Genomic DNA, 22,321 nt, shown 5'->3' on the forward strand with positions numbered 1-22,321 from the left:
GGCAGTGACACAAATCTGAGAGCCAAAAACAGTTTAGAGCTCTACAGTTCTCTAATTCTAACAGGAAGTTTTGTATCATAAAATATTCACTATCTCCATTTTAAATCAACCGATAGGAAGTGAAACACATCTTGTGTACACACTTTTAGATATGTCTTGTAGTGGTCTGGCCATAATTGAATTAAAGTACATAGCCATCTGTTTACGTCAGCCAACAAACCTCACACCTGAAGCCATCATTGTGCATTTGAGTAAAGCAATTTTTTCACCCCATCATGTTTTGTGTATCAAGACACCATAATGAAATATCACCATTGTCAATTTGAATGGTGTGTGTGTGTTTTCATAGCTGTGTGGGTTATCACATCGAGATGGGTTTTGGGGAGGACCTGTGGTGCCCACAGGCACACGCCTCCCTCATGAGGTTGCAGGACTCAGAGCTGCGTCTCATGGAGGTCATGAAGAAGTGGATGAGCCAGCGGGCCAAGAGCGAGCGGGAGTTCTCGGCCCAGCTGCACCAGATGGCGTCTCTGGTAGAGAGGCTGGACGGGCCCCAGCCGGGCGGGGGGCTCGACTACATCAGCCAGCTCAACAAGGTGAGCTCACTGGCTGCTTACTAACTGCTCACTAGCTGCTAACTGACTGTTTACTGGCTGACATCGATAGTAGCTAGTGAGTCTCTCCCTTCCCACTCTCCCCAGTCGTGGGGTGTGCTGGTGTCTCAGACAGAGGGTCTCAGCCGAGTGATGCGTCGGCGGTCGGAGGACTTGTTGACTGGGCCCGTCAGCAAGCTGACCCTGCTCATCAGAGACAAGCAGCAGCTCAGGAAGACCTACGGAGAGCAGTGGAGTCATCTCAGCCTGGAGCTAAGCAGGGTTTGTCTCTCTCCCTCCCTCCCCTCTCTCTCTCTCTCTCTCTCTCTCTCTCTCTCTCTCTCTCTCTCTTTCTCTCTCACACACACACACAACTACAAAAACCGCCACACTCACAGAGTGAGGTGTTTGTTTTCCTCTGAAGTGAGGTGGGGGTGTTAACGGCTATTGTGTGTGTGTGTGTGTGTGGGGGGGGGGGTGCAGGTGACCCAGACAGAGCTGGAGCGACTGAAGGCTAGCTACAGGCAGGCTGGGAGGGAAGCTGCCCAGGCCAAAAAGAAACACCAGGAGGCCAGTAAAGGTGCCCACTATCACATACACCACACACCTCACAGACTACACACATTAAAAACATCACACACAAATCACACACTTCACACATCCTGTACACATACACCCACACACACACACACACACATGTAGCTGAGTAGAGTACGTAGTTTAGTTTTTTTTCAGTTGCAGGCAGGGCTACATGTCTAAATAGGCTACACACACACACACACACACACACACACACACACACACACACACATAACCACTCTTACTCTCACTGTCCCACACTGGGAAGTGGAACATAATTTCAGTGCTTAGCTTCACTTTAGAGAAACATTACTTCCTATTCCAGAACAACATAGAAATGGGTCCACTAAATTCAATCAGTTAAAATCAGTTCACTTCTATGTATTCATCGTCCACGCTTTGTAATGTGTGCATTTTGTGTTTCTTCTTGGTGTGTGTGTCCCTGATGTTTTATTTGTGTGTGTGTCTCCATTGTGTGTGTGTTTGTGTATCCTATCGACTAGATAAAGACCGTGAGAAGGCTCGGGAGCGCTACGTCAAGGCTACCCTGCGTCTCCACCAGGTTCACAATGAGTATGTGCTGTCTGTAAGAGCTGCCCAGGTGTTTCATCAACACCACTACAGCCAGACACAGCCAGCCCTGCTCAGCGCACTGCAACACCTGCAACAGGAGATGGTGCTTGTTCTGTGAGTGTGTTTGTGTGTGGCTGTGTGTACAAGAGAAAGAGTAGGAGAGAGAGACAGAGAGACGAAGAAAGTGAACGAATGCTAGAGACAGGAAGAGAGATGGTAAAAATGAAAGACATTCCAAAGAGAAAGAGACTTAAAGAGAGTGAACGTGACGGGCATGAGTGTCAAAGACTGTAGTTTGCGTAATCATATAAAACACTGTGTTCCTCTTGTGCTGGTGTGGTCACTTCCTCCCAGCTGTACTGGAAGTTTGCTGGTGTAACAATGTTAACTCCAACAAAATTTCCGCAACCAACTTTCTTCTGACTTCTGACCCAGGAAGGAGATTCTGCAGGAGTACTTTGACATGTCCAGCCTGCTCCACCAGGAGGTGTTGTCCATCCATAGGGAGATGTCCACAGCCCTGAAAGCTATTGAGCCTGAGAAGGAGTATGAGAGCTTCATTCAGCAGAATAGGTCACTAGTTACCACCAACCATCCTTCTACCCACTGTCTACCATCCTGCTGGTCAACACTGGAGTACAGATGTGTGTTATTTTGTGTGTATACATGCATGCATTTATGTTTACATGTGTGAATGTGTGTGTAGGTCTGTTGGGGAGCTTCCAGTGTGTGTGGAGTTTGACTGTGCCCTGCTGGAGGACACAGACTGGCTGACTGCTGGAGAGCTGGAGATGAATGAGCTCACTGTAGAGGGGATCCAGCACAAGTCTGTCCAAACACACACGTACACTTAAACCCACACAGTGACATGTCTACACACCACGCACACACACACACACACACCATACACACTACATGTCCATATCCACAGTCCATAACTCTGACTGACTGATAGTGGTACTTGGCTTTTATACTATGGGACTTTAACAGTTACCCTCCCTCCCTCCCTCCCTCCCTCCCTCCCTCCCTCCCTCCCTCCCTCCCTCCCTCCCTCCCTCCCTCCCTCCCTCCCTCCCTCCCTCCCTCCCTCCCTCCCTCCCTCCCTCCCTCCCTCCCTCCCTCCCTCCCTCCCTCCCTCCCTCCCTCCCTCCCTCCCTCCCTCCCTCCCTCCCTCCCTCCCTCCCTCCCTCCCTCCCTCCCTCCCTCCCTCCCTCAGGTTGACTGCGGTGGAGGAGGAGCTGCTGTCCCTGGCTGGTTCTGTGGGCTACCAGCAGGCCTATGTGAACCAGCTGGAGTTGGAGCTGGAGGCTGATGAGGAGGACATCAGAAAGGGACAGAGGTGACCAAGCAACACACCAACACAACAACGCAACTACACGGCATCACAACACAGCACATTACAACAATATAACAACGCAGCATACCATCACAACCATATAACAACGCAGCATACCATCACAACCATATAACAACGCAGCATACCATCACAACCATATAACAACGCAGCCTCACAACACAACAACACAGCATGTCAACACATTACAACAATATAACAGCAGAACATACCATCACAACACAATAACACAGAATCACAACAATACAACACAACACCACACAACAACACAATACATACTGTACACAACAATCACGTCACCAAACCGCAAGTTGTTATATGTGTACATCTCACCTGTAGTAAAGGATCTTAGGAGGACAGTGGACTGAATCTGAGATAAGTAGTTGTGTGTTGTGTGTTGTGTGTGTGTGTGTGTGTGTGTGTGTGTGTGTGTGTGTGTGGTGGGGGTGCTTTCTCTTCTTATTTGTCTTGATTTCCATGGCTGTCTGGTGTCATTAGGACCTCTTCCAGTCGGCAGGGGGCTTCGGAGCTCATTAGTTAGCTCATGCAGCTTAGAATGAGCTGCTGGGGGATGGCAGTGGAGTTGGTGGGGAGGGGAGGTTGTGGAAGTGCTGGGGAGGGGGTGGTGGTGGGGGGGTGCCAGATGGAGCAGGGCTTCTCAGTGTTGACGTGGGAACTGCAGAACACTGAGTTTGATGAAACACTGGGCATCAACGCTGTCTTGGAAGGGAGTGGCTACTTGTGCTGGTTGGGACTCTTTTAAACATGTGGTTCACTATCGTTTAGTGTTGTGGGGCAGCGTTCAACTGAGGGAGCCCCTCCTCATGTTTATGTAGGATGTTGTGTAAGAATAACTCATCTGCCAATAAGAATGTCACGCTTAATGAGTTGAAATTGAGGTCATATTGTACATTAATTAGGAAAGAACAGGAACACATTTCCTAATGTGCTTCTCAATGTCTCACTTCCAGACTGTTCTTTGTGAATGGCGAGTTAGTTCTGTGAAAACCAACTAGGAGATTTGATCATCTATGAAATACAACATTAGCTGTCTCTTTGTGTCTTTGGCTTCAGGGTGTACCAGTTCAGTAAGAGACACGCACTGGAGGAGAGTCGCCAGCAGGTGGCACTGTCCCTGGGAATGCGAGCCAGACTGGAGGCCCAGAGGATAATGCTGAAGGAGAAGTTGGAGTGGCTGGGAGCCCGAGACGCCCCCCCTGTCCCTGGCTTGGAAGAGGACAGGGCCTCCCTCTCCCTCAGTGTAAGAATCTCCCTCTTTAGCTCTTCTTTTCCTGTTTGTCATGTGACTTCTCTATCGCTATTTGTCATTATTATCTACTTCTCCATCTCACTTTGGGATTGTGACCCTGTGTTGTGTTGACTGATACTCTCTGTCTCTTACAATGTTTCATAATCCCACAGTAGTGTTGTCAGTTGCATGTGTGGTAGGACAGGTGTTCTGTCACATCCAGGATCATGTGACAGAACAAAACTCACTGAACCAGTCAGTGTTCTTCATCTGGGAGATAACCCGCACCTGGCGCTTCACGCTGACACGCGTCTCCAAGGTTACCTGGTTTTGCTTGCTGTTCCGAAGGAATTTCTGAGTATCGTTTAATCAGTTGTTCTTGTGACACGAGGCCCTGCACAGAGTGGCGGTAGTAGGATGTAGAAACCCTCACCTGACCTGCCAGGTGACTGAACTGTGAAACGTGATCTCCCTCTCTGTGGGCTGACTTTCATGCTTCTGCAGTGCCTCGTGACAGAATGTTTTAAATGAATAAAATGTAAACAATGCCAAGCACAAATGGCAAAAACCTTGGAAGTACCTGCATTGAACATGTTTGTCGTGGATGTGTTTGAGACGTGAAGAGTGTAAACGTGGTGGTGCTGTGTGTTCCAGGAGAAGGATGGATACAAGGTTCCCAGCAGCATGGATGGGATCATGAACCACCTCAGTAACATGTTCAAACCCAAATACACGGTCAGTCCTGCCACACACACACACACACACACACACAATAGCACACACCTCACACACACACCTCACACCCCACACCACACGCACACACTGACAGTGAAGACACATACACTTCAACATACTGACAAGGCACCGTCCCCCTGCCACAGCAGACTCTTGGACAGGTGTTCTCTGAGGGTTCTGAGGCTCAGCGCTGGTACCATACAGTGGTAGGAAGAACTTGTGGGGTAGGAAATTAGTAGAGTGTAATTAGATGTCTTAGGTAGGTAGGTTTACTCCTACATAAGTTTATAGCACCTTGTGGTAGAACATCTGAACTCGACCTAGACAGACAGAAGGCCATGTAAGATGCTTCACCCATCCCCCAGGGCAAGCTGCCCACAGAGACATCAGCACCTCACATTCCTTTGAACTCAACTTCATTATCTTCCCTTCCTGTCTCTTACCAATGAACATAGAAGATTATAGATTTCATACACATACATATATGCATATGACCAAAATATCTACAACAGATGCAGAGAGACTCATTTACTTGTCGGTCAGGCTCTTGTATCCAAAGTTAACTTCATTAACTAGCATGTCTAATCTTCTGATCTGAGTAACGTTGTGAATGTCACTTCACCTCCCAGGCATTTGACAGTGAAGAGGCGTCATGTTGTCTGGGCCAGTGAAGGGTGCTGTCGGATGGCCGTCACGAGTGTGGTCCACTTAGAGACTGCACCCTCCAGCACAGTGGCTGTCATGTCAATAGATCTGTCCTGATAGTGTGTTTGTAGTTGTGCTAAAGTGGTACATTAGTTATTTAACTCTGCATTGTAATTGTGTTACTGTTACCCCAGAGTTAGTGTGGTTCTAATTGCTACATTGTAAGGTCTGTTGGCCCTCATCAATGGTGATTTCCTTCCTGATAGTGTTGTAGAATTTTGGTCATATGCATATATGTATGTGTATGAAATCTATAATGTTCTATGTTCATTGGTAAGAGACAGGAAGGGAAGATAATGAAGTTGAGTTGGGCAGCTTGCCCTGGTGGACAACCCCAGGTGACAAGAACATGAGTTCTTGTCACCTGGGTCGAAGAGACAGTTGGTCTAAGGACAATGTGGGTTTGGTTGTATTGTTCTTGTCGCCTGTGGTGAGATAGATAAATGGATCAAGCTGCCCTGACTCTTCCTGTTTCATAGGTGATGTTAATTAAGTTCTTGTTTGAAGATGGTCACACAAAGGTCAGTCGACCATTTAACTGGTCAACCCCTGTGGCTTTATTATCTACTGCTCTGGAGAGAGCTGTGACAACAAAGAACTCTGGGACTCTTGGTGGAGATGTACTGTTTCACGCTGTCACTAAGTTGAGTGAGCCAATCACAGAGTTTGCCATACTGATTGATTGACCTTACAGAATGCCATTGATCTAAAGTTTATATAAGGTTGACCATGTGTGATAGTCTCTGTCACTCTTACGAACGATCTGTGTGGATGGCACCTCCTTTGTTAATGACTGATCAACAAAGCTTTGTTTAAACATGTAATTGTATAGTCTTAATAAATGAAATTGCAACTGCCATCTTCGACTATGTTCAATCTACACAGTCCAGCAAGAATTTTCTTTCACAAAAGGTGAATCTGATCTTGTGATAGAGGAACACTTTTCAAAGCTTCACCGCTTGACTGAATAGAACAGAGCCGTACTTGACTTTATAGTCAACGCAAAGAAAACATTAATGCTCGTACTGTCAGGACAAGAGAAGGACTCGAATGCATTGAATGCAAAGCTCTGTCCAAAAAAACACAAAAGGGGGAATCCAAAAACAGGTAGGCAAAAATAAAATACAAAGAACATGCAACAGCCACAGCAAGGAACAGAGAGAAAGACGAGGCAGTAGGGAACAGAACTACCGCAGCAGAGTGTGGGAAACTGACCCGGCTGGGACGCACATGGAACCTGGACATGTAGAAGCAGAAGCACACAGACAATTTAGCCAGAAGTACTGACACGTACACAACCATGAACCTTTGGATCAAACAGTTTGACCTGTGATTGTGTGTGTGTGTGTGTGTGTTAAACAACACCCACCGCCCTCCGGGTGACCCGTTACAAAATACCTCACCACCCCCTAAAACCTGTAATACCTAACAGTCTGGTCTGTGTGTGTGTGTACGTGTATCCATGCATGTAAGTGTGCTTCACTAAAGTATGTATGTACGTGTGTGCATGCATGCGTGAGTCACTGAAGTAGCATATGTTTCGAGTTTTTGGTTTCCTAACACTACTTTGCGTGTGCTGCTCAGGTGCCGCCCGCGGTCGTGGCGGTGCCGGAGGTGGAGCGGCCTCTGTGCCAGCAGGCCTGGTACCACGGTGCCGTCCCCAGGCTGGAGGTGCAGCAGCTGCTGCACAGCGATGGGGACTTCCTGGTCCGCCAGAGCCAGGGCAAGCAGGAGTACGTCCTCTCAGTCCACTGGAAGGGATCCTGCAGACACTTCCTCATCCAGAAGTCTGAAGTGAGTGAGGGAGTGTGTGTGTGTGTGTGTGTGTGTGTGAGAGAGAGAGAGAGAGAGAGAGAGAGAGAGAGAGAGAGAGAGAGAGAGAGAGAGAGAGAGGGAGGGGGGAGGGGGAGGGAGAAGGTTGATGGGGTTATGTTTGTGTCTGGGTGAGGTGGGGGGACGGGGGTTGTGTGTATGTGGGTGGGCGGTTCTATAACTATACAGGACATTAAGTATCAGTGGGTGATCACTTATTACAAAACTGAGATTTATATTTGTGCGTGTGTGTGTCTGCGTAGAATATATACCGTCTGGATGGAGAGGGTTTTCTGAATGTCCCTCTGCTGATGCACCATCTGGTGTCCTCCAATCAACCAATCACCAAGAGGAGTGACATCATCCTGAGGAGACCTATCCTAAAGGTAACACACACACACACACACACACACTCACTCATAAGCACACGCACACGCTCAAGGATGTGTAGTTATGTAGTCTTGACGGGTGTGTGAGTGTGCGTATGCCAGGCCAGCTGCCTGTGTGTTCTGTGCTCACTTAGGATCTATTTGATTTGAATGAGATCCCAAGTTGCTTACACACTCACTCTCACTTCCTAACACTCTGGAAAACCACATAAATGCCCACACTACTCTGTCTTGTCTCAAATGTCCTCTAGGGTGGCATATACCATTATGCTGTCAAATTACCACAAAACTCCCCATATCCCTCTCTCTCCTCCCCTTTTCACTTTCTTTATCTCTCTCTCTCTCTCACACCACACTCATACCTCTATGTGGCAGGTTGTTGCAAGTGGCTTGAAGGACCATGCAGTGTGAGATCACACATGCAGCCCTTGTCTGACTGGCTTCCATGACACTCATTGTCTCAGGTCAAAGAGAGTGACTAGTCTGTGTGTTGCTTCAATGACATCTCCTCTTGCTCTCTTTGTCTCTCTCTCCAACTCTTTTCTCTTCACGTTCTGCCCTTTGCCTCCCATTCCACTCTCCTATCTGTAGGACAAGTGGGTTCTGGAACACGATGATGTCATCTTGGGTCAAAGTATTGGCCGGGTGGGTTTATCTTTTTGCTAGCTGGAAGGCAGCAATATAATACCTAGAGTACACATACACCAGCCAAGTTAACCATGTTTCATTCAAATAGTAGTGTGTGTGTCCTGGGTTGTATGCTAAAGTAACCAAGCTTGTTTTTCAAGCATGATGTTCTGGTGTTGTGTGTTGCCAGGGTAACTTTGGAGAAGTGTACAGTGGCCGTCTACGTTGTGATAACACCCCTGTGGCTGTGAAAGCCTGCAGGGAGAACCTAGCCCCAGAACACAAGAATAAGTTCCTGATGGAGGCTCGGTTAGTCACACACACTGACAGACACACATGCATGCGTACACTGAAATGTTAACTGTCATGTTGTTCAACTGTCAACAGGAAACATTCATATGATTTTTGTACATGTCAGGATGCGGTTCTCTCTTTTTCATCTCACTTGTTTCCCTCCCTCCCTCCCTCCCTCCCTCCCTCCCTCCCTCCCTCCCTCCCTCCCTCCCTCCCTCCCTCCCTCCCTCCCTCCCTCCCTCCCTCCCTCCCTCCCTCCCTCCCTCCCTCCCTCCCTCCCTCCCTCCCTCCCTCCCTCCCTCCCTCCCTCCCTCCATCCTTTCCCTCTGACCTCCAGGATCCTGAAGCAGTATGATCATCCCAACATCGTGAAGCTAATTGGTGTGTGCACACAGAAGCAGCCCATCTACATCATCATGGAGCTGGTCCAGGGTCAGTGTCAGCTCTGGAAACCACAGACACAGCAGTAGCCGGTCGCTGCACCCTCTACATCCCTCATTAACCTTGTGTCTGTGTCTGTTTCGTATGTGTGTGTGTTTTTTTCCAGGGGGAGACTTTCTGTCCTTCTTGCGCAGTGAAGGTCAAAATCTGAAGTCGAAAATGCTGGTTAAGATGGCGGAGAATGTGGCCGCAGGCATGGAGTATCTGGAGAGCAAAAAGTGCATCCATCGGTGAGAGAGCGCTGAATGAATTAATCAATAAATCAATTACTCTGTCCATAAGTGAATTAATCCTTGAACAAATGAATGAATATATGAACAAGTTACGTTTAACATTGTAAATGACCTAGACCTCAATAGTTGTTTTAAAATGTTTTGCTTTCATTTTTTCTTCCTGTGAGATGAATGCTTCCTCTGAGCATGCATACATTACAGCCAGGCAAATCTGCCAGAGTTACACATTATAGATGAAGCAGCCTTATTCTTTCAAAGGGGCTCATCATTTAATAATGTTCCTCCTCCCCACAAATTAATTTGAAACTCTAACTGCAATTTGTGTTCCTCTCTCATTCCCTGTTTGTGTACCTGTCTCTGCAACATTCACCTTCTCTGCTCCTCCTCGCGTCTTCGCTCACTACACCTGCTCATATCTATCTCTCTGTCTCTATCCACAGTGACCTGGCAGCGAGGAACTGTCTGGTGGGCGAGAATAGCCTGGTGAAGATCAGTGACTTTGGGATGTCGAGGGAGGAGGAGGACGGGGTGTACGCCTCCTCCACTGGGGGTCTCAGGCAGATCCCTATCAAGTGGACGGCCCCCGAGGCCCTCAACTTTGGTAGGAGCTGTTTGTCTGCGAGACTCTGCACCACACACAGCTGTCGCCTCCTCTTCCTTCCTGTCTCTCACTCCCTGTCTTTCTCTCAGTCTCTATCTTGTGTTTCATGCTTTCCTCCATCACTTCTTTGCTCTCTCTCCTCCCCTTTTTACTCCCTCCATTCATCTCTGTTTTCCTCCACTCATCCATCCCCTTAACATTGTTTCCTCCTTCCTACATTCCTGCCCTCTCCCATGCTCATCAATATATATCTGCCTCCACTCACCTTAAGCTACAGCTAACTCAGGGACTGTACCCCACAGTGCAATGTGCCCACTCAGAGCTGGAACAGTGGAATAATTCCACTGCCGAGTGATCAGCCAGCTGTAGGTGTGTGTGTGTGTGTGTGTGTGTGTGTGTGTGTGTGTCAGGCAGACAGCTTTCCGTGGCTGTACTGTGGGAGTGTATGAGCACATCTAACTCTTGCTCACAGAGCTATCTGATGGGTTGTGATGCAACACACTGGAATGCAGCCCCAATAGCTGTCAAAACAACTGAGAGTAGCCACTATACTAAGAGCAGACATGCCAAACATCCACAGAAAGGTCTGTCTCTGTAGCTTTGGGATGTGGACAAGAGGGGGATATTGACATGAGCTTTCATAATGGCTTAATGGTTTTTCAAGTATCATGGTCATGAATGAGTATATATGCCAATGCTGCCCCCTGGCTGTCCTTTCAGGGCGCTACACCTCGGAGAGCGATGTGTGGAGTTTCGGGGTTCTCCTGTGGGAGACCTTCTCGAGAGGAATGGTTCCCTACACCAGCATGACCAACCAGCAGACCAGGGATGAACTGGAGAAAGGTGTGTGTGTTTGGCAGTGTGTTGGTTTCTGTGTGTGTGTGTTTCAGAACTGGAACTCAACAGTTCCCCTGCCCAGTGATCAGCTATGTGTGTGTGTGTGTGTGTGTGTGTGTGTGTGTGTGTGTGTGTGTGTGTGTGTGTGTGTGTGGTGGGGGTTGTCTTTGATATATAATAACTACGGCTGGAGACAACTATTCAATTTGATTTACATTCTGTGAAATTGTTACCTTTTGACTATTACTACTAGTATTACTTTACTTGTTAAAAAAATTTAGTTTTTCACTTTCTTTAAAATAGTGAAGTACCCCTTTAAAGTTGTCTTTGTTTCTTAGGATACCAGATGCCCATACCTCATGGTTGCCCACCTGCCATATACAGCTTGATGAAGGAGTGTTGGCAGTACACACCTCAAACACGCCCGTCCTTCAGCCAACTCAGGTCCAAGCTCAACACCTTGTGCAACACTGTGACATAGCCTAAGTGCCATCATTCATGGATTTGACTACTTTTTACATACATTTGTAGAATCAATAAGTAGCACCCACATCCTCAGTTCCACTTTTACAAACTAGATCATACATTCAAAAGTACCATCAGTCAGTTGTAGGGCTGTATTGGCAGAGGCCTGAATGATGCAGCCCTTTTGTCACTGGTCACAGACTGTCATCTGGGACCATCATTGATTTGCCCAAAAGGGACTGTAATGTTAAAATGGCAGTCGCACTTCAATGACACACTTTACACCTCTTGAATGTTGGTCTCAACAGTTGAACAGGAAGGTGAACCGAGGAGGACTGAAATTATCATTGAAAGTTGTGTTCCTGAAAATAGAGTTCTAAACAGTTTTTGATGTCATGTTTGATATGATTTTATTTCTTATTTTATATGTATTACATTCTAGAAATACTTTTAATGTTGTAACATGTATATTCACAGGGTTTAAAGAGTTTGTACATGCAGTAGTCAAACATGTGTTTACATATTCCCTTGTCTTGCAAAGGCATCACACTTGGTCTACTGCAGCCTGCAGTAATGATGAGTGATGGTCCAATTTGAATTTGTCTGTGTTAGACAACCTTTCTTTCATATGACAAGTGTCACCAGTTCTAGTGTGCAGGTTTGGGTGAATATATGGAGAAGATTTACCAATCACTTTGAGTTCTTGTTTACTATACAAGCTCCGGTGCACCAGTCACCTAGTTTCATTATGAATACCTTTTGATTACCTACGATTTCTCTGAAGGTATGTTTTGTATTTGATTATGTGATATTATGATATTATATTATTGTGTTTTTTTTGTATTTTGGGACTGAATGTATTGTTTAAAAACTGCTGAACACATGTTGTGAAATGTTACGACAATATTAAATATAATTAGATTTTAGGACCAAAATGAGTTTTTATTTACTGTAGTTTGTACTCTTGTGTGCATATTATCATTATATGATTTTATTATATTAGAAAGATTTACAAACTAGCAATCACCAACAAATCACTAGAAGTTTGTGGTAAGTTTGAATATACCATTAACCTCCATGCCCTCTACAGCTCTGACACCTTCAGATGGAGTGAGCTTCACTTATTGCTAAACAGAACCCTTCATTATTGTCTGGAATATCAACTCAACCACACCCACAGACATGTCATTCTCAGACAGCAGCCATGTTGCGGCTGAGAGGATTAACAGAAGGTGGCTCTGGCACTCTTTGTGTCAATCACGAATGAGAGGAAGGGGTCAAAAGGTGTTCACAGTGGAATAAAATGCAACAGTCTCTGTGCATAAGCCTCACTGACTTCTTCCAACAGCTTGTAAAGTATAATATGTTCTCAGTCAATACACTCTGAAATAGAAACCCACACCCTGTCATTATGCCAACATCTAGTTCCCATGCAGAACATAGCCAGCTCACACAGGCGTTGCTGAAGCAGAATGGGGTTCCTTGGGTTTCGATGTGGAGAGTCATTGGCAGGATCCTGTCCTGTTACATAATGTTATCTCTAAATCACTTTAGACTGTCTATCAACTGTCTCTTTTCATTTGCCAAAATATCCACTGATCTGGATCCTATCTGACACTGCAAGTAAGCCAGTCTACCTGGGGAGTATTGACTTCAGGCCAGGGTGTGTGGAAGTGTCACTCTTGAGTCACTCCTATAGGCATGACAGTCTTATGATATGATCATGTGAGACGCAAAGTGCTCTGATGTTGCTCAACTAGTCCTAGCTCAAAACCACCTCACCAGTTAAGCATATATTCTGTCTGCACGCCTGTGTGTGCACACCTGTGTGTGCCATGCTGGGTCTACGTTGTGTCTGTGCCTGTGTCTGCGGTGTAACTGCCTGGGCTGTGTCTCTATGTAGTCTGTGCTGCTGTGTCTGTATTTGGTCTGTGTCTGTGCCTGTGCTGTCTGTATTGGGTCTGTTTATGGCCGCGGGAACATATTTTATCAGGAGGGTGCTGGGGGCGGGGCCTTAATATTGCGGGGCGGTGCAGCGGTGGTGGATTTTCAAGTCATATCATTTTAAATGATGCAGCACCCTTAACACCCCTAGTTCCCGTGGCCATGGGTCTGTGTCTGAAATTGGTCTGGGCTTGTATTTGGTCTGTGCCTGTGCCCCCTAACAACCTTCCATTGCTTACACCTCTGGAGTTGCCCCAGCTGGCAGGGCTTTGGGGATGAGGAGATTAACCCTAACATTCAGCTGTAGCTTTTGGGACTGTGGACAATTCCTGTGTGATATGAGCACAAAGTTAGCTTCGGTCTTAGCCAACACACAGCCCAAAACCTTGTTTCTCCTATCTGATAACATCTTTTGTTTTTCTTTCAGTACAGTAAGGAGATGATTGATGAGCACCTCTTTCAGATAGAACAAACTGATACTCGTCCTCAGCTTTAAAACAAGATTTGCAGGTGACTGTCAGTCCTGGCCTCAGAAACAATTCTGCCTCACACTGCTATTAAGTCAGTGACTATAACTGATATTCATAAATATACTGTATATGATAGTGTGACGGAAGGGAATTAAATGTGTTTGTCATGTTAACCCTTTAAGTAATTTGTGTAATATCTGGGCTGCCAAAAAAAAAAAAAAAAAAACCTTGGCGTGAGATTTGGTGGGGCCAACCAAAATGTTGCTGCTCCCCCGCCCCCCCCAAGACAAGATTTTTACGGGTGTTTGCACGCCTATGTTGCTTCACTCCATATGCCTGCGCCTCGTCCATTACTGTTTGCAACGTTTGCAGGACTACTTGGTTGGTGTTGCCTTCACAGCGTGAGAAATACAAGGTTTGGCATGAGAGCATGTGAACTGGTTGAAATGCGTGTGTCTCACGGCCAATGTGTGAGAGTTGGCAGCCCTGTAATATTTTAGAAAAATCTGAACCAAGTGAAGATTACAGGAAAGCAGCAGTCCCAGTTTTCTGTGTATATATATACATATATATACATATTTATTAAAGAATGTTAAAACAGAACACAAATATAAGATAGCACAAATGTGTTGTTGTTCAATATTTTGTGGCTTGTCATTCTTTTGATTGACAGGCCCTTATACGATCTCATCCACCATCGCAGGAAGAATGACCTGCTTGACCGTGGCGGAGGACGCAACTGTACCCAGTCCCTGGAATGTCTCTATCTGATAGCTATCTGGAGCCTCCATTCTGTCTCTCTGTCACATGTTCCATACCTGGTGTTCAGATCATTCCTCAGATTACTCGCAGGAAAGGACAATTGTGTACTCTAAATTACATTTACATGTATGCATTTAACAGATGCTTTTATTCAAAGCAACTTCCAAAAGAGAGCTAATTTAACTAGCACTCTTCATGTACACTGTGGCAGAATCAGTCCTTTAGAGTTCCAGAAGTTTGGATTAACCTGGGCTCATGTAAGGGCTACCAAGCATTTGTTCGTCAGGACTGTAGTTCTCCAATATCAATTCCAATGAGGTCTTATAGAAGGGCATTGAATACCTTTCGATCAGCTGACATTGACAAGAATATATAAGACTATGTCATATAACACAGAGACTAACAGACAATGTAGGTACTTGAGTTTATCTTGGTGGAGTCCAAATGAAACAGTTAAAGTGTCTGTAGAAGAAGTATAAGTATCAACAAATATGAAAACATTCATTGTGTTCATGTAAACTTAATGTGCAGTTGATACTGCACCAGTAATGATATAAACAAATGAATGATGCAAAATGATTAGTGATGTTTGAGTTCAGTTTTCTATAGCTGCATATACCTTCATGCTCACGTGTCTACCCATGGAAGCAGTGAGGATACAGCATACAAAGGGATGTGCCAGTCACGTGTGTTCATACCAGGTCCACACACATGCTCACAATGTTTTTCTAGTAGTGATCAAAGAAGCATGTGTACTGATAATAAAGATACGTTGTACAAGAAGAAAGAAGAAATGTAATAAAATGTTTTTTACTTGAGTGTTGGTTGAGAATTACGTATTTACTGTGTATTTGTGAAAAACACTTTGCATTATGTGTATACCTCTGTATACCCTTGACCACACATACATCCTTCACTGATACATGTATTCTGGGTGCTTTAAAAGCAGCTGGCAAAGTTTTATAAAATAAATTAAAAGTTTTTATAAAATAAATTAAATGGCTGGACCATCTCTATCTGAATTAGGTTACAGCTTTTTATTGGTTCATCTGCATCCTGCTGGGTCATTAGTGTATGGTACCATGTGAGATTAGAATATGACTGATTGCCCATTGTGATAACAGACTACCTACCTGCATTCAAACTTTAAACAACCGTTCTTCTGTAACATAATTGAAGAAAAAGTATCCACATAAAGGGATAATCTTGATTGTTTCTGGAATGCTCTTTGTTGAGTTCCTATTATGAGAACATGTGATGAACATGAAGGAAGGGTCCTTCTTCACCTCAGAGACAAAACAAGTGAACAGAAATAGAATGCATGTGCGCAGAAGTTTCATGGCTCTTATAACATAAATACAGAAATGTCTGTAATAAATAATACTTCAGCTGGACCAGCCACAGAGCATGTCTTCACCAGTATATTTCCTGTAGATTCATAGAAAAAAGAAGTGTACAGTTGTTGCAGTATTTCAGTGGTCGTACATATTTTTCATTATGTTCTACATGATCCCACAGATTGTACTTTTGGGACTGATTCAGTGGCTACACAGAACCAGTGCACACAGAAGCGCACTCAAAGGATTCCTTAGGATCTGAACTTCTTTGACGTATGAATCTGAAGGTCAAATCAAGTTATGAATAACAGGCACATAATTCAAAGACTGTGGCAGGTTCCTCCTGATCTCCTGCTCTTCCAGATCGTGGCTACTTGTGGAATGCTGCTCCAGAAAGCTGTCCCATGCACGGGCTGCTGACAGACTGCATGAGTCAGGAGGGGTGAGGGAGGGCAGGCCGACGCAGGGGACACACCTCTCCAACAGCCCTTAAATATCTGCTGGCAGGTACAGCCTAGACAGCCAAGGTCATAGACAAGCAAAGCAGGAGGTCCCATCAGCTTCACAGAGAGAGATACCATGGGGAACTGTGTGGAGGGAGCCAGAGGCTACTTCTGCCGACCGAAGAACACCAACGTGCGTCTCAGCCTGCCAGTCGTGTGCTTTGTGTGGCAGATCTCTATGATCATCCTTTTTGGGGTTTTCATCAGGTACGATGAGGAGTCGGACGCACACTGGGTGGAACACAAGAAGGACCACAACATAACTAGCGATATCGAGAACGACTTCTACTACAGATATCCCAGTAAGTAGTTGGCTTGACTATCCCAGGGCTGATTAGGGACATTTATTTATAACACTTTATCCAAAGCAATTTACTAATAGTGTATATGAGTAGTGCAGCAGATAATCCAAGACTAGAAGTGCATAGTTTTAACATTACTTCTGTGGTTATTGTCAAGGAATGATCTGTATTTTACAAGACCCCATTATTTCTTCTTGTTTAGTATCTTCCTGGCTGAACTTTAGCTGAATCGCACAACCATCGTATACTCATTTGCTGGTATTCTTTGTTACTAGTCACCAGCAAAAATATGCCTGTCCTGGAAGTTTAAGTCCCTAGGCCCACTGAAAATTAAGGCTATGGACAGGATGCTGTTTGGTGTCAATGTTAAGCTTGCCATTGTCAATATTAGATCAATGGCACTTTGCTAGGGTAATGATTTGAGCAAGAATGGAAGTGCTTGGACATATTCTTGTCATATGTGCCCTCTGATTTTGTATTGGTCTGCCCGCTCTCTCTCTTCAGGCTTCCAAGACGTCCATGTGATGATCTTTGTGGGTTTCGGTTTTCTGATGACCTTCCTGAAGCGCTACAGCTTTGGAGCGGTTGGCTTCAATTTCCTTGTTGCTGCCTTTGGCCTTCAATGGGCTCTTCTCATGCAGGGCTGGTTCCATTCTCTTGACCCCATCTCTGGGAAAATCAACATCGGTGTTGAAAGGTATACTACTACATTGAATGATCAAAATGTTGCCTTCTTACACTTAATGCTAACTTTATTTAAACAACAATTTATGTAGCTTTTCTTTGTTCACTATCCTTGAATAATAAAGGTCAAACGTTTACCCACTAAGCAACAGTTATCTACAGTTATTTAAAATTAATTAATTAAACTCCTATTAATCAGTTCCAAACAACAATTTCTGGTCAGAGTAGAATATAGATGAAGGCATGTAGACCTACTGTAGATCGACAATTGACATTTGCCAAACCAACGAGACAAAACAGTTACAGGTCTCACTCATAAGCTCTAAACTTTAACATGACAGGTTAATCCAGCTATCCTGGGAACTCCCTCCACAGTTTTGAAACTGTTTAAAACATATTATGTAAAGTGTTATTAATGGGACTGTCATTCTCCTCATAGCAGAGTGAAGGCCCATATTAGATGACAGATAACCGATCTGGTTGGTCTTGTTTTTTAACCCACACATGGCAAATTCTATCAAAGTAATAAGACTATGTCCCCTTTCTGCTCTCTGCACAGTATGATCAACGCTGACTTCTGTGTGGCTGGATGTCTTATCGCTTACGGGGCGGTTCTGGGCAAAGTGAGCCCAGTTCAGCTGTTAGTCATGACCCTGTTTGGTGTCACTCTGTTCGCAGTGGAAGAGTACATCATTCTTGACCTGATTCATGTGAGTTTTATCAAGCATTGTTTTGTTTATCTAACCCTATATTTATTGCATTATTTAATTCAAACTCAATTTCATGATTAAAATTTAATTTGAACCAAAGTTTCAAGAGAAGACCAACTGAGCAAATGAGCTGAGGTAACTCGGTGGAGGACATTACTTTTCTCATAGTCAATAACTGGTTATGTCTGTTCAGGCTAAGGATGCTGGGGGTTCCATGGTCATCCATACCTTCGGAGGATATTATGGTCTGGGCATCTCCTGGGTCCTCTATCGGCCTAACCTGCACCAAAGCAAACGACTACATGGTTCCGTCTACCATTCCGACGTATTCGCCATGATTGGTGAGTTACTGACTATGCGCTGATATAATAATAATAACAATAATATTAGTAATAATGAATTACACTTGATCTTTAAATATTGCATCCATACCAAAGATGAAGAAGAGTTTGCATGTGAGTTTATTTCTGTGTTGTGGGGTTTCCTCTCTGGGTAGGCACTCTGTTTCTGTGGATGTTTTGGCCCAGTTTCAACTCTGCCATCACAGACCATGGAGATGGGCAGCACCGAGCAGCCATGAACACCTATCTAGCGCTGGCAGCCTCTGTCCTCACCACAGTGGCCATCTCCAGCTTGTCACAGAAGAAGGGCAAACTGGACATGGTAATTCCCCCTGTCATTCCATGGGAACACACATTTAGTCTTTCATTGTCTACATGTTATAAAAGACATGACTGCTGTCAAGGGTGTTAACTGTTATGATTACAGTCATACCAGCACGGCCAATTTCTTTAACTATTGAGTTTATCTCTGTTTTGACTGACATGTTGATGTTACACTTTGTGACTGACCTGTTCCTCTGCTTCGCAGGTGCATATCCAGAATTCAACCCTGGCGGCAGGTGTTGCCATGGGAACGGCAGCAGAGTTCATGATCATGCCCTACGGCTCTTTGATCGTTGGGTTCCTCAGTGGCATCCTGTCTGTCTTTGGTTACATCTTCATCACGGTGAGTCTTGCTCCTGAGACTGGAGAACAACCACAAAACTATCTTATACTCTTAGTCATAACTAGATTCTCAATGACCATTACTGATATAAGCCCTGGACATATTTTTCTGAAGCTGACTATTGGTGAAATACAAGAATGCTCTGTCATAATATTCACAACAATCTTCTTCTTTCCTTAAAGAAGAGACTATGTTTAATTAAAAGTGCAAAAGCAGAGCCTCTAAAGTATTTGACTGGCTTGGTGGCTTACCCTGGGGGGGTATAGTTGCACTTAGCATGATAAACTATTCTTTACTAGGAGGAAATGAGAGGTTATAAATTCCCCTCCAAACCATGAGATAGAGACCAGAAAGGCTGGAATTCCACCTGCAGTTGCGACAGGTTGTCCTCTGAGCTTATGAAAGAGCCAGAGGCTTAGTATGAAAGGGTGTGTATGTCTCGTCCAATCGCAGCCCTTCCTGGAGAAGCATCTAAAGATCCAGGACACGTGTGGGGTCCACAACCTGCACGCCATGCCCGGGGTGATCGGCGCCATTGTGGGAGCCATCACTGCTGCGACTGCAACCGAGGAAGTCTACTCACTCGAGGGGTGAGTCTCTCTGCTAGATGGGCCCTCGTCAAACTATCCAAACATGAACATTTGGCCATTTGCCTACCAGTCAACCAGAACTCTCATTGCATTGCTCAGCCTGACCTACAGAGATTTACATTGTATCTATCAGAGACTCCCAGACATTTATTTATCCAGATCTGACTTTGGATTGCTGGTTTGGTTTTGTTTCCCGTCCAGGTTGATCAATACTTTTGACTTTGAGGGAGATTTTGAGAACCGGACAGTGTGGTCCCAGGGAGGTCACCAGGCTGGTGCCATGTGTGTGGCAATCGTCTTTGGGATCTTTGGAGGTATCCTAGTTGGTGAGTGGGGCCGTGTGAGCATTTCCAGACCATTCAGTCTGCTTAGGTTGTGTCACAAAGCCATATGTAAAACATAAAATAAAGTCAATAGATAAAAAAAATGGTATTGATGTTCTAAATATCAAGGAACTTGCTCTATATAGGTCTCATCCTCCGGTTCCCCATCTGGGGAGATCCTGCTGACGATAACTGCTTTGATGACGAGGTGTACTGGGAGGTGAGGAACCCACTCACTTATCGGCTGGTCATTATCTACATCTATCCCCACTAGGTGGTGCTATAGGCTTTTCAAAAACCAAAATTCTCTTCATTTTAGAGAAAATACATTGGATAATCCAGAGCACCTACATAATATTAGATCATAGGGATGACGTTGATTTCTTCGTGGACTAAATGTTCACTAAGAAACTGTTCACCCTAAATGTCTAATTTTGAGAATGATGTTAGCTTACTTTTGTCTGGGTGTAGTTGGTGTGGTGGCAATCATTAATCGTATGTGTATCTCACAGCTGCCCGAGGATGAGGAGAGCATCCCTCCCATTCTAGAGTACAACAACCACATGACCCACAAGCACCAAGACATGTGAGTTAAGACAGTCCCGCCCTGCAGGACCAGTAGCAATAACATAATATTGAGAATACTCAGTACTCAAATGTTTTGATTATAAAGTATGTTGACATCGGCTTAAAGTGTGTTGATGTATGTAAATGGAGGCATTGTACTCTCTGTCTTTGTGTGACATTTCTCTCTGACAGATCTGAGTCCAACTTCTCTGTGGAGCAAAGTTAGAGAACACACCTGCTGACTCCTCTTCTGTTGACCTCATTCATGGAACATTCTGACTCTACTCCAGACCCACTCATATGGCTACAGTGAACTTGGTTTTCAAGGGTTTTACTCTGTTGACATGACTCTGAATTGAATTAGGATGAAATTGTAGATATAACCGAGTATTTTTCTATCCACCAGAAATTTGAATTTAACATGTAAAGCCTCTCAACATAACATTTATCCAGAGTATTTAAATAAAAATGTATGCAGTCCTGTGAAGAATGTATGAACAAACCGCTCTGAGGCAGGTTCTGCTGTTTTTGCACAAAGCATGAGTACCTTTCTAAGATCTCATCAGATGTTTGCCTTTGTGACTTTCTGATTACAGTGTATGGGATGGAGATTTACAGTATTCAAACTACGAGCCAGTGATGAAGTTATAGTAGAACAATGGAACTTTCAGGTTTTGATTACAGATGATGTGTGTAGCTTTGAAAGCAATCTGTACATGACACTTAGGCACTCTGTCTCTGATCTATTGCTTCCTTCTTAACTTTGTGATAATGTAACTAGGATGACTTTCCAGACATCTGCCATTTTCTTGTCGTCTTATGTGAATCTGTTTGTTTACCAGATATTATGCTTATTTAAAGTTTCAGTAACTGTATAATAAATGTTCTAACTGAAATAAAATAGTTATGTAGAAATGTAGTCATGTTAAATGTATTTCCTGGCTTCCTCTTTCTGTTCTAACACAGGTTCAAAATCATCATACTTGTTTATAAAATAATACATTCACTACCCCAAGCTCTGCAATACCTCCGGGCAGCTATTGATTCATAGTAAGAGATTGATTGATTTATAAGAAAGTGTCAAACAGGTGAAATGAGGTCAATGGTTTGAATTTAGGGGTCAGACTCTTGTGTTAAGTCAAGTCTGCTGGTGGGAGGAGGTGAAAGGACAGATCCATCGCTGTCACCCCAACAACATATCTCTTTCTCCTTCTCTCTGTCACCACAACAACATATCTCTCTCTGTTTCTCTGTCACCACAACAACATATCTCTCTCTGTTTCTCTGTCACCCCAACAACATATCTCTTTCTCCTTCTCTCTGTCACCACAACAACATATCTCTCTCTGTTTCTCTGTCACCCCAACAACATCTCTCTCTCTTTCTCTGTCACCACAACAACATATCTCTCTCTCTTTCTCTCTGTCACCCTACTTTGAGATACCTTATTCAGTAGCAGCGCATACTGATCTGAATTGTTGGATAGATAGTTCTCTCTCATTGAGAATGCTGCTCTATTCATCATAGTTCTGTAGAAGTTTGATGGAATAACTGTGGTGCTTCCTCTACAGATAGATATCACTCATGCCTGCCAAAAATTCTGTTTATAGATAAGATGTTAGAAAGATGTAACT

General features: G+C 44.5%; 2 protein-coding genes across 2 annotated transcripts; both read left to right on the forward strand.

Moving 5' to 3' along the window:
* The first annotated feature begins 361 nt into the window (after positions 1-361).
* Positions 362-12,422, forward strand: fes (FES proto-oncogene, tyrosine kinase). The gene is made up of 18 exons (XM_084683133.1): positions 362-596; positions 702-875; positions 1,077-1,173; positions 1,676-1,859; positions 2,181-2,318; positions 2,452-2,571; positions 2,962-3,084; positions 4,174-4,360; positions 5,003-5,083; positions 7,373-7,582; positions 7,864-7,986; positions 8,581-8,634; positions 8,807-8,925; positions 9,248-9,342; positions 9,458-9,581; positions 10,025-10,185; positions 10,906-11,028; positions 11,361-12,422. The coding sequence occupies exons 1-18, from the start codon at positions 372-374 to the stop codon at positions 11,501-11,503; spliced, it is 2,481 nt and encodes an 826-aa protein (XP_084539259.1). The 5' UTR covers positions 362-371; the 3' UTR covers positions 11,504-12,422.
* Positions 12,423-16,537: 4,115 nt separating this feature from the next.
* On the forward strand, positions 16,538-21,602 carry rhcga (Rh family, C glycoprotein a). Its single transcript, XM_084681738.1, has 11 exons — positions 16,538-16,805; positions 17,310-17,502; positions 18,049-18,199; positions 18,393-18,540; positions 18,696-18,862; positions 19,070-19,207; positions 19,661-19,797; positions 19,999-20,123; positions 20,267-20,340; positions 20,633-20,706; positions 20,880-21,602. Exons 1-11 carry the CDS (start codon positions 16,580-16,582, stop codon positions 20,911-20,913), a joined length of 1,467 nt encoding a protein of 488 aa, XP_084537864.1. The 5' UTR covers positions 16,538-16,579; the 3' UTR covers positions 20,914-21,602.
* The last annotated feature ends 719 nt before the right edge of the window (positions 21,603-22,321 follow it).

The sequence above is a fragment of the Hypomesus nipponensis genome, chromosome 19 (assembly GCF_054491055.1).
Source record: "Hypomesus nipponensis isolate SF chromosome 19, ASM5449105v1, whole genome shotgun sequence".
Lineage (NCBI taxonomy): Eukaryota > Metazoa > Chordata > Actinopteri > Osmeriformes > Osmeridae > Hypomesus > Hypomesus nipponensis.